This window comes from Gracilinanus agilis, chromosome 5, assembly GCF_016433145.1.
Source record: "Gracilinanus agilis isolate LMUSP501 chromosome 5, AgileGrace, whole genome shotgun sequence".
Taxonomy (NCBI): Eukaryota; Metazoa; Chordata; class Mammalia; order Didelphimorphia; family Didelphidae; genus Gracilinanus; species Gracilinanus agilis.
This window is the reverse complement of record NC_058134.1, coordinates 27,715,648-27,728,096: the sequence shown is the minus strand read 5'-3', so window position 1 is coordinate 27,728,096 and position 12,449 is coordinate 27,715,648. Positions and strand designations below refer to the sequence as shown.

Here is a 12,449-nt window from a genome sequence, read left to right as displayed (position 1 = left end):
GGATGGAGAGAGTGCTGCATCCTCAGAGGTGGAAAGACCTGATCTTGAATCCTATCTCAGATACTTACTAGTTCTAGTTCTAGGACCCAGAGCAAATCAGTCCAGTTCTCTTTGCTTTAGTGTCTTCATCTGTACAACGGGGATAATAATTTAATAATAACTCACGGGGTTGTTGTGAAGATCAACTGAGATAATGTATGTAAAGGCTTTGCAAACCTTGCTGTTATGGATCAGTCATTTTAGTCACGTTCAACTCTTTTGTGACCCCACAGTCAGGGTCTTCTTGGCGAAGGTCCTAGAATAGTTTGCCATTTTCTTCTCCAGTTCATTTGACATATAAGGAAACTGAGGCAAATAGGGTTAAGTGACTTGCCCAGGGTCACAATTAGTGTCTGAGGTCAGATTCATGAAGATGAATCTTCCTGACTCCAGGCCTGACACTATCCACTGCACCTTGTAAACCTTCATGTTTTCTATGAATATTATCTATATTGTTATGCTTGTTTTTATTATTTATTGTCATCATGATTATTACTCCTTCTCAGAATAGACGTCCTACACTACTGTGTCTTGGACTTTCTGAGAATCTTCCTCACTGACTGCACCCAAAATGGTGCCTTAGAAAAGAAATCTTCATCCCTGAAATAAAGTGGTTCTGGTCTCAGCTGTGCTTTTCTGTGGGGCTTCCCCCCATCTGTAAGACAAAAAGACAGTCTACCCACAAACGATCTCAGAGTAGGAAAGAATCCCAAAGGTCAACAGCAACCCCTCATTTGAGGTATGAGAGTACTGCGCTTCAGAGATGGGAACGGACTTGTTCATGGTCACAAAATCAAGGAATGTGGCCCCGGGGCTTGGTCTCTTGAGTCCTAGCCTAGCCTTGAAGTATCTGAACATTATCAGATAAAAGGGTAAGGTTTACAAAATTATATTTACATAACTCTTTAACTCTTTATCAGCTTTTCTTCATCACCCTAGTCTTCAAGGAATATGATAATGTCTTCCCAGAAAGACAGCTAGAGAAATCAAGGAGAGACTTTAAAGTATTGCTTTCCCTCATTCGGCACCTCGAGCATAAAAGGTACCCCTGAGCCCGGCATAGAGAAATCAATGATGGCGATATGGGAAAGGGAACGGGTCCCTCCTCATGCACTGGAGGCAACACCAAATGAGTTACTACTATATATAGAAAACTGTACCTTTTTAATTTCAGATTTCAAGTTACAAGGATTGCTCTGCTGGCTGAAGAGGGATTTCTTGAATCTCTCAATAACCCTTCTTTTCAAATTGTGGTGCAAAGCTGGAGGGAGCTGCAAGAAATGAGAAAACAACCATCATGACCTAATTGAGACCCCCGCAGAGCAGCCTTGGAGCGCCTTGGGATGGAAAGCCTGCGTCATGATATCTTACCCCATTAGAAATGGAATTTGAATGGAATTCTAGAATATGTGCTCATTCTGTAATTGTTTGAAAGAGGCTAGTCCTATATCTTTTCTACATACTATATTATATGTGTGTATACTGCCTATGTACTGCAACTATATAATAAAGAGTGCCTATATAGATTTATATACGTAAAATAGTTTCTATATTTCAGTGGTTCCCAAACTTTTTTGGCCTGCTGCCCCCTTTCCAGAAAAAAATATGACTTAGCCCCCTGGAAATTAATTTAAAAAAAAATTTTAATAGCAATTAATAGGAAAGATAAATGCACCTGTGGCCATCACTGCAGCACCCACCAGGGGGCGGTGGCGCCCATTTTGGGAATCACTTTATTTCAAAAGACTGGTTTTATTTGCCTCTAATGTTTCTTCTGTAGTAATACTATTTTGCCATTTGTTATGGTCCAACTTGCTATTCCTCAAATACCACATCCCATCTCTTATCTCCACGCCTTTGAACCAAACTGGTCCCCATTCTTGGGATGGGCTTCCATCTCACTTCCACCTCTTAGAATCCCTAACTTCCTTCAAAGCTCAGCTCAACTGCCACTCCTCACCCAAAGCCTTAAATGATCCTGGTGTCTTCCCCCACAAAAAAATTACTTTGAATTCATTTTGTATATATTTCTATATGTATATACTGCTGTCCCAATGGAATAGAAGATTCTTGAAAGCAGACTTTTTTTTTAATTTCAGTTCTTGTACCCCAGCATCTAGCAGAGGGCTTAATATTTGTTTGGTTTTTTTTAAACTCTTACCTTCCAAAATACTGTGTATTGGTTCTAAGGCAGAAGAGTGGTAAGAGCTAGGCAATTTCACACACATGTTCACTTATGTATATATGCCACACAAACACATATACATACATGTATGGCACATGTAACATATACCTATGGGTATAAGCAAATATATATGCATTGTATATAGATATATAGCATGCTTATGGGTATAAATACATATGTATATAAGCATATATATGTAAATGTTATGGATATAATAAAAACACATTAAAACATATAAATAAATAAAGACATGTATGTGTGTATATATTTAAATATATTAAATTAAATACTAAATATAAATATATAAATATCTGCATAAATATAGCCTCCATAGCCACAGTCTCTCTCTTGCCCATATCATGAATCTCCTCCCCACCAGGATGTCCCACATACAACCAACACTCACCATATCCGAAATACAACTTGTTACCCCTCCCTCGATGTTTCCCAAGAGTCTCCTCTCCTAAATTCCCTATTTTTGTTGAGGCAGTCACTGTCCTTCCAATCACCCAGATTTGTTCCCTCACAGCCATTCTTAACTCTTTCCTCTCAACCACCCACCCGTAGAACCGTATAGCAAGTTGTCATTCTTCTGTCCAAAAGCCTTTCAGTGGCTTCCCATTGCCTACCAAATAAAGATGAATAGTAACCCTGGCATTCAAGAAGCTGCTCAAATTCCTCCGCATTTTGCCTCCACTTTGCACTAATCTCACTTTCCCTTGCTTCATGGTGTTGTATTTTTGCCCGTTTGTCCTTGTTTGAATTGCACTATAAACTACTTGAGAATAGAGCCTTTGTTCATCCATTATAGACATGCACTAAATGTTTGTCGGAATGAACGAGTTGAGCTGTGATTAACAAAAGACAGAAGAAAAGGTTTAATACTATGATGTGTCTCCCCTGACACATGAGGGAGAAGAAAGGCAGAGGCAGGGAAGGCCTTGTCCCGTAAAGTCATCATGATCTCTCCATTCCTTATGCCAAAAATCAGATTTGTCATCAACTCAGAACAAGTTGGATAATTGCTTTAGATGGTCTTGAGATAGGCATAAGGAGGGAGAAACATGCACAATCAGCCATTTTCTATGTGCTGAACATTCATAATTCAGGTATGTATAACTTAGGAATCACCTTCTCATTATCACTCTTTCCAGAGGGGATATTTCCAATACTGGCTTTCAGTCATCAGGTGATGAATTCAAATTAACCTGGAACTCTGGGATATAATTATAATGAGAAACTTCAAACTAACTTAGGTCTGCACTTCTTACTTACTTACAAGAGGCTGAAAACAACTTTTTAATATAAACAACTTCTTCAACGAGCAAATATTCAGTCCCGTTAAGATGGATACATTGGACAATAAGGGAACACAGTTTCGTCAAGGTGAATAATAATAGTTATATAACTATCTATATATGTATATAACTATATATGTGTTTTATGGAACACTTTAAGGCCTACAAAACACTTGACAAATTTGATCCTTACAACAGTCCTCAGAAGTAGGTGCTATTATTGTCCACAATTTATAGAGGAAGAAATTGAGGCTGACAGAGCTGAAGGATCCACATTTAGGAAGGATCCGAGGCAAGATTCAAACTCGGGCCTCCTTGACTTCAAATCCAGCAGGCTAGTCCACCAACAGGGTCTATGTCCCATCTTTAAATTTTCTAGAAAAGTGTTTACATTGCACACTAAGAACTCATCCTACAGTTTACATGATTATCTGTGGCCCTGCTCTTATGTCCAAAATAATTCATCTTTATTGGGCACTTTAAGACTAACTCCAATTTGTAGGACTTACACAACTTTCTAACTTTTGCCTGCTTTGCAAGTGTCATTGGTCAAAAGGGAATCAGGTCACAGGGTGTGGACGGATCAACATAAACTCATTAGTACTATTAGTAAAATAAATTAAAGCATGAATGTGCCACTTGTGGAAGCCCACTGATGTAATTTTCACTGAATCACAGAATTTGAGAGAAAGCAGGGACCCGAGTAATCATCTAGTACAACACATTCATGAAGGTAAGTCATCTGGAATAAACCTAGTAAGAGACAGAACTCAAGGCAGCCCATTCCACTTTTTTGTATCATTTTTGTATGTCTCTTTGTGATTCCTCTGGTGTTTTCTTGGCAAAGATACTAGAGTGGTTTGTCATTTCCTTTTCCAGCTCATCTGACAGATGAGGAAACTGCGACCAACTTAAGTGACTTTCCCAGGGTCACGCAGCTAATAGGTCTCTGAGGCCAGATTTGAACCCATGAAGATGAGTCTTTATGACTCCAGGCCCAGCGCTGTATCCACTGTGCCATGTCGCTGCCCTCCATTCCACTCATCAAGCAGAACAATGCTGATCCTGTCTCTAAATGACAACCCTTTAAATACTTGAGCCTTGCTCTCACTTTCCCTCACATCTTCTCTTATCCAGGCTAAACAGAATGGACTCTAGCCTCTTCCCATCCTTCCTCTTGACACTATCCAATTTACTGAAGTACTTCTTCAGCCATGGCTCCCAGAACAGATCACAATAGTTCATATGAGATACGATGAGGGCAGAATACAGTCAAACGATCACTTCCCTCCTCCTGGAAACTCTCAGCCAGAGATGAAGATCTCCTTCACTTTTTGTGTAACACTCCCAGATTTTCTTCAGAACTATTCCCTAGCCTTACCTCTGCCATCTGAGAGTCATGAGGTTGACTTTTTGAACCCAGATATGACTTTACATTTATCTCTATCGAATATGACCTTACTAGATTTAGCACGATGCTCTCACCTGTCAAGATCCTTTTGGAACCTGACTCGTTATCCAGTGCTTTAGTTGCCCCTCTCAACTTCGTGTCATCTACAGTTTTGATGAACTTAACATCCATCCCTTTATCCAAGTCAGTGATAAAAAATATTAATAATCACAGAGGCAAGCCCAGATCCCTTTGACACTTTCCTGGGAAAATCCTGACCACTTGAACCTGGATCAACTATCCTTGGAGCGTGGCTGTCCCAGAGTTCCATAAACACAACACATGAAGGATGGAGGATTCCTTGATGCTGGTATTTTGTTGCATCTGGTTTTGATTTCTGGTCTTTTATTTTTTTTTATTCCCCTGCTTAGAAAAACAGTAGTTGTGAAACAAATGAGCTTCGGCTGAATTGCTGTCTGCCCGTCGCTTTCTTGGAGACGGCTGGTCAGTTTTAAATGCTTCGGAGATTCCAAGGATTGTTATTTTAAGAACATTTAGGAAGACAAAAATCCCAGACAGACCTGTTTCAAAATCAGGTGCCTGCCTTGGCCCAACAGCTCCTTCCTAAGCAGCCACCTAGGAGGGCCCCGTGCTAATGGAGAAACAATTCACGTGGGCCATTTTGCAAACTCCCAACATAGAGATGGGTTTCCAGCAAAGTGACATGATCCACAAACTCCACTCTTAGCTTGCCGCTCTGAGATTACCGGTTTAGTTTTGACGAAAATAGATGTCAAGTCAGTGAAGACAGGCTAAGGATGTTAACATCCTGCCTTTTAAAATAGTTGCTTTTAGATTATTTTCACAGAGCCAAGCAACCCGTCTCCATGGAAACTGCATCAAAAAGGCCCCAGCAGCCAAAAGCCAGAAATCTCCCTTGTATGTTTCATCTGCGGCTGTCCATCGAATCCTGTCCCTGCAACTTTGAGTAACGGCCCCAGCCGAAGTCTCCCAAAGTTCAGGTTTGGAAAGACTTACAGGAAAAGAATTTGGTTTGGGCCCTTCTCCTTTGGATCCGCCAGCAGAACAGATTGAGCGTTATCAAGGACAGATGCCGCTCGGTTCTGATCTGGGCAATGAGAGCCACAGTGGATACAGAACTGTAATTCCAGACTTGGCTTCACTGCCTTACTTTAAAAGCAGCTACACTACTTTGGTGAGGAGCACAGTAGGTTAAAGTCCCCAAGAGGGATATCATTCCCTCCCATGGACACCTTTATAAACTTGGAATTATTCTGGAAATATATTTTTAATCAAAAAACTTAGGGGCAGCTGGGTAGCTCAGTGGATTGAGAGCCAGGCCTAGAGACAGGAGGTCCTAGGTTCAAATCCAGCCTCAGACACTTCCCAGCTGTGTGACCCTGGGCAGGTCACTTGACCCCCATTGCCCACCCTTACCACTCTTCCACCAAGGAGCCAATACACGGAAGTTAAGGGTTTAAAAAAAAAAAAAAACTTAGAGCAATGAATCTCCTCTTGCCAGGAGTGAGGAATCCTTTGTTAACCCTCGGCAGCTTAAGAGTCCAAAAGAAGGTATTCATGAGAGTTTTACTTTTGCCTTAATAATACTTGGAAAACAGATAAAGAGACCTAATAGCTCCATAATAAAAATTCTTTATTATATATGAATTAGCGTGGCAGGCATAAGGAAACTATATATAAATTTTGAAACATATTTTTACTCCGCATAGTCATCAGGAGCTCAAGTAGCTATTAAGGTTATTTCCATTAAAATAAAGTTAAACTAATTTTAAACTAGAATTCACTATCTGTATTTAATGGAAATACTTTTGAAATAGAAAAGAATGCTTGATATGGCTCAAAGGTAATTAATTGCTGCACTACAGTAATGCCTTATTTATCAGATTTTGTACAGGAAAGTAGTATTACGCATATGTGAAGTTTTCAGATAAGTGAAGTTTCATGGAATAAGCACTTATTAAGCACCTACCTACACAGCCTGGCACTGTGATAAGCACTTTACAGATTTTTATCTCCTACGATCCTCACAACAACACTGGGAGGGAGGTACTGTTGTTATTCCTCTTTTATAGGTGAGGAAACTGAGGCAGAGAGTTCCATTTCCTCATCTATAAAATGAACTGGAGAAGGAAATGGCAACCCACTCCGATATCTTTGCCAAGAAGACCCCAAATGGGGCTGTGAAGAATTGGACATGACTGCAGTGAGTGAACAACAGCAACTACAGGATCACCCAGCTAGTAAGTGGGGCTGGACTTGAATTTGGGGCTTCCTGAATTGAGGACCAGAGGCTGAAACCACTGGCTGGGTGCTGGATTTGGGTTTGTGGCCCTCTTTAAGCCCTCGAACTTTTTATTTCAATCATTTGAATATGTGTAGTTCTAGTTGATGTCTATCATTCTCGATTCGGAATTCTGAGTATGTATCACACCCTTTCCTGCCCTCCCTCCCAAGAGTAACCAAACATTTTGTGTGTTCTTGGTGCCTTGAGATTATCATTCCATGCACCAAGTATTAAATTGCTCTCTAAGACAGGCTGCTGGCCTCACCTTCAGGAGGATCTATCTGGGTTTGCATCTGCCTCGGACACACTGGGGGACCCTAAGCGGGGGGCTTGGCCTTTCCCTAACTCTCCAAGATTCTAAGTGGCAGAGAAGGCATGGATGGATGCCCGCTGGCAGAAGGAGCTTCCTCCCCCTGGGGAGGGCTTTCTAGTTCAATGCTATAACAGCCTCGGGAGTGACTTGGGGCTTTGGGCCGCTTGTCTGTCTTCTCAAGGTACCAAACCTGCTACTTCCACAGCCGCTGTTTCCTTCCTTCCATGTCTGCAGTCTTAGTCTGCTGACAGACAGCTTTTGAGGGGCTCCTTCTAATCTGCTCCCTTGTTCTGCTGGGTCTGGCTGTGGCTCTTGGAAAGGTTCCCCCCTCCCCCCATTGTAAAAGTGAAATTTGGGAGATGTCATCTTTAAATATATATATGTATTTTCTATGGACATTATCAAACTACATTTCCCGTGGTCCAACGGGTTTCCGGTTCCGGTTCTTTGGGTGTGGGGACGCCTACGTCTCCACGCAGAGAAGAGTTTATAATCTCCTGGGTTAGGTGGGAGTGGTCTCTTGGCCAGCAGACTGAGGAAGAGGTAATAATGACTGGAGCAAAGGTTTTGAATTCTTATAAGCGCGTGGTCTAATAACTTTATCTATCAACATGGCTTTAATTAAAATACTAATTTATATTAATATAGCAGCCTTTATATTTTTTTCATATTGTGTAAATAGAATTAGCTCGAGCCCATTAATAGTCAAAAATCTACTTAACCTAGGCATGCTAATGATGTCACCCTAACCTCCCTTAGTGGGGAGGGGAGACGAGTTACCCACACGTGACAATAAGTAACAAATCAAGAATAAGGGACTGCCCTTTGGGCAGTCCAAATTAATGTAGAACCTGCCATTTGTCCATTTGAATTAGAGGTGGACCACAGGAAGTGATGAAAGACACTATCTCTTTAAGTAAGTTAGTGAACTTCCTGTGGGGGCAGTTGCCGTCTCAAACTGGGAGCAGAAGCATCTCCTGAGACCACAGACAGCTTACACTCTATATTGTCACGTGGGTAAGTTAGGCTGACTTCCTTGGCCTAGCTGGGCCAATTCTAAACTCTGCCTATCTGGCTGTTGGGCCTTGTGGCTTACAGCTTTATTTATTTAGCCTTTTAACCTTCTCTCTCCATCCTGGCCTTTGGCCTGGACTAGCCTCTCCCTTTCTCTTTATTCCTACTTTTTACCTACCAGATTGTAAATAAACTCCTCAACCTGATGCTGACTTTGATATGATTTAATTACGGAATCAACCTGAATTGTTGATTCCTGGCGGCCACACATTTTAATATATGTCTATAAATATCTAAATTTTCCTTTTTACAATTTGGCGACCACGAAGGGATTAATTCGAACTTTCAATTTTCTGGATAGTCTAAGAGGAAAAAGCCATGCAGCTTTGGGACCCCGAGTCTCAGAAGCAATTTTTTTCCTCACCCAGTCCTCTCCCTATTTTCCCTAGCCTAGAGGCTATTTCACGGGGAAGAGAGACAATGGCTTTAATGGCTGCAGTTAAGTAAGGTCAGATTTGAATTCAAGCCTTCTTGACTTAGGGCCCTGGGCTCTAGTACCATGTTGGTGAGCCTATGGCACGCATGTCAGAGTGTGCTGGAGGGGATGCTCTGTTCCCCCTCTCTATGCAAGCCTGAGGACGTTTCTCCCATCACCCACCCCTCTGCTCAGCAGCCCAACGGGAGTGCTTCCTCCCTCCCCTCTCTGGGGTAAGGCAGGGGGCTCACACGTGGCATGAGGGTGCAGTTTGGACACTTGGTTTCTAAAAGGTTCACCAGCACTGCTCTAGTCACTTAATACATGCCGAATTTGGAGGTAGGAAGATCTGAATTCAAATCTTACTTGCTGTGTGAGCCTGGGCATGCCATTTATAACCCTTATCATCCTCAGTTTCCTCATCCATCACATGGGAATAATAATAGCAGCTACCACCCCAACATATTGTGAGGATCCAATGAGATAACACACATGAAATACTTTGCCAACCTTAAAGACAAATGCAAATTCTAGCTACCATCATCCTTTTTATCCAATGAGTTCCAGTCTAGTAGCTTCAAAGGCAACATACTGCCCCAGAGTGTCAGAGGAATATCCTTTGGCTGGACCCTCCCTTTGGGCAGACCTTTTTCCTTTGAAATCAAGTAACCAACTTCCACGGGAGAAGGTACTTGGCAGCCCAGCTTCTGATCTCCACAAGGATTCAGGGGGGACCTGGTGGGAAGTGACCCCCGAGCTAACACACTATCCAGGAACTCAGAGATGGAGGAAATTAAGATCCACTCATTTAATCTAATATGCTTTTCAATCAAGCCATAAAGGTATATTAAGTGCCAGTTACACTCACCAAAGCAAAAGGCAGTCCCTTCCCTTAAGGAGCTTACAATCAAACCGGGGAGACAACATGCCAACAAATCTACAGAAAGTGAGTGTCCACTGGAGAGAGAGGAAATAAGGAACAGGGAAGGCAGGAGAATGAAGAGAAATTGGGGAAGGTTCCGCTAAGAGGTTGCAGTTGGGACTTGAAGGAAGAAATCAGGGAAGTCAGTGGAGTTGAAAGAGAAAAGGATTCCAGGCATGGGGGGGCCGCCAGAGAAAATGCCTGGAGTCGGAGATGGGGTGTCTCTCCGTGGAACAAACAGGAGGCCAGTGTCTCTGGATCTGGGCTGGGGAATAAAGTGTAAGAAAGGTGGAGAGCTGAGAACCTCCACATGCCCAACACTGTCCTCAGGAGACAAGTACAAGCGAAATAGTCCTAGATCTCGCAGAGCTCACATTCTTCATGTGCACAGGTTAGGAAATAGAAAACATGAAGCCAAAGAGGCCCATCTGCACAGGCCCTGGAGGAAGGGCATCTTGCCTGTCTGAGAGCTTAGAAAAGTGTCCTGGCTTTTACTGTGTAAGTTAAATGCTGGAGCAAAGCGCCTCACATTGGTGTTCCTAGGCCCCTGGGGAAGAGCAAAGGCAGAGAAATAGGATGGGAGCCCCCCAAAGGGCACCTGGGACTTCTGTGCCAGGAGGAAGCCTTTAGTCAAAGATTTATAAAAGATTTTTATAAAGCAACAAGATTACTTAACTGTCTGGAGATAAACAAGGAGGCAGGTTTTGAGAGGGAGCATGATACGGTACAAAGAATTCTGGGCCAGGAGAAATTTGGGGTGTTGCAGAGAGAGCTGGGTTCAAATACTCTCTTATTGTTTGACCATGGACAAATCAATTAACCTCTCTGGGCCCCATTTTCCTCATCTATAAAATGTGGGAGTTGGATGAGATATCATCTGAAATGAAACTTGGGTTAAAATCTTGTCTCCAACACAGGCTGTATGACTCTGGATAAGTCACTTGGCTTCCCTGTATCTTCGTTCCTCATCTGTAAAATGGGTATAATGATGCCTGGAACACCTAGGTATTATTATGATGTATCCTAAGTGATTATCATTTATCACACGTGACTATTTTTAATTTTCCTTGTATAGCGTAGTGCTTGCTACCCAGTAAGTTCTTAGTAAAAGCTTATTGACTTGACATTCAATCATTTGACGGCAAATTATACCATCCTTTGATTAAAGGTATTATACAGGGGTGTCCCAAAAGTCTTGGTGTGCCTGCTGGGACCCTTTGAGTAATAAAAATTAGGATGATAATAATTCACATTTATTCATAAGAAAACCTTTATTCTTTTGGCTTTTTAAACCCTTACCTTCCATCTTAGAATCAGTACTGTGTATTGGTTCTACAGCAGAAGAGCAGCAAGGGCTTAGGCAACAGGGGTTGAGTGACTTGCTCAGGGTCGCACAGCTAAGTGTCTGAATCCAGATTTGAACCCAGGACCTCCCATCTTTGGGCCTGGTTCTCAATCCACTGAGCCACCCAGCTGCCCTGAAAATTTTTATTCAATGTCAGGCATTGTGCTAGACCTTGGAGATACAAAGACAAAAAGCTCCTAAGGGTTTAGAGCAGAGGTTTTAACCCGTTCCCCTCCCATGAGCTTTTAAAAAATACTTGATGGATTGCCATATGCTTGATTTTCTTTATAATTCTGAACCTTTTATACTTTAAAAAACATTATTGCAAAAAGGTAGTATAGGCTTCACGACTGCCAAATGGTCTGTCACAGAAAAGCCCCCAAATCCTTTGTTCAGAGTGTTTTGCCTAGTGTGAGTTATTCCACGTATTATCTCCGTTTTTATAATAAAGGGAATTAGATTACAAAGTAGTTAAGTGATTTGTCCAAGTTCATACTCTATTAAGTGTCACAGCTGAGATTTGAACTTAGGTTTTTTTCTACAAGTCCAACCTATCCATTTAAACAACATGCTAAGTATCCTAGCAAATATTTAACAGCTCACTATCTGAAAAAGAGAGAGAGAGAGAGAGAGACATGACCCACATTTTATTTTTGTCAGTATTATTAATGTTTTCTCCACCACTTTCTTAAGTCTAGACAATCAACAAAACAATAAATCAAGCTCAAATTTATAGTATTTGCCTATTTCCAGGGGCGTCAATGACTACACTGAAAATATAATGATCCGGTCTCTAGAGTCAGCCGGAAAGAGGGGGGGAAATGGGGAGGGTGCCTCTAGCACATCCTTGTATATAAATGTTGCCTTGACCAATTTAGTATTTTGTAAGCTACTGCAAATACTATTTCTAGGTAGCTCTAGTTTCAAGGTAGCCACTTCTAAATAAGGCTGATGGGATCTCTCTGTCTCTCTCTCTCTCTCCGTCTCTGTCTCTGTCTTTCTCTCCCTCCCTCTCCCTTCCCCACCCCGTCTCTTCCTCCCTCTCTTTCCCCTACTCCCCCCTCTGTCTCTGTCTCTGTTTCTCCCTCCCTCCCTTTCTCCATCCCTCTTTCTCTCCCTCTCTTTCTCCCCCACTTTTTCTC

General features: G+C 42.0%; 1 protein-coding gene across 1 annotated transcript in view; it reads right to left on the bottom strand.

Moving 5' to 3' along the window:
• NEK10 (NIMA related kinase 10) overlaps positions 1 to 12,449 on the bottom strand; it is a 271,988-nt gene that overhangs the window by 18,723 nt on the left and 240,816 nt on the right. The window contains exons 32-33 of the mRNA XM_044678880.1: positions 4,985 to 5,106; positions 1,200 to 1,310 (exon numbers count right to left, since the gene is read on the bottom strand). Coding sequence (XP_044534815.1) covers positions 1,200 to 1,310; positions 4,985 to 5,106 — 233 coding nt within the window. The remainder of the gene's footprint in view (positions 1 to 1,199; positions 1,311 to 4,984; positions 5,107 to 12,449) is intronic.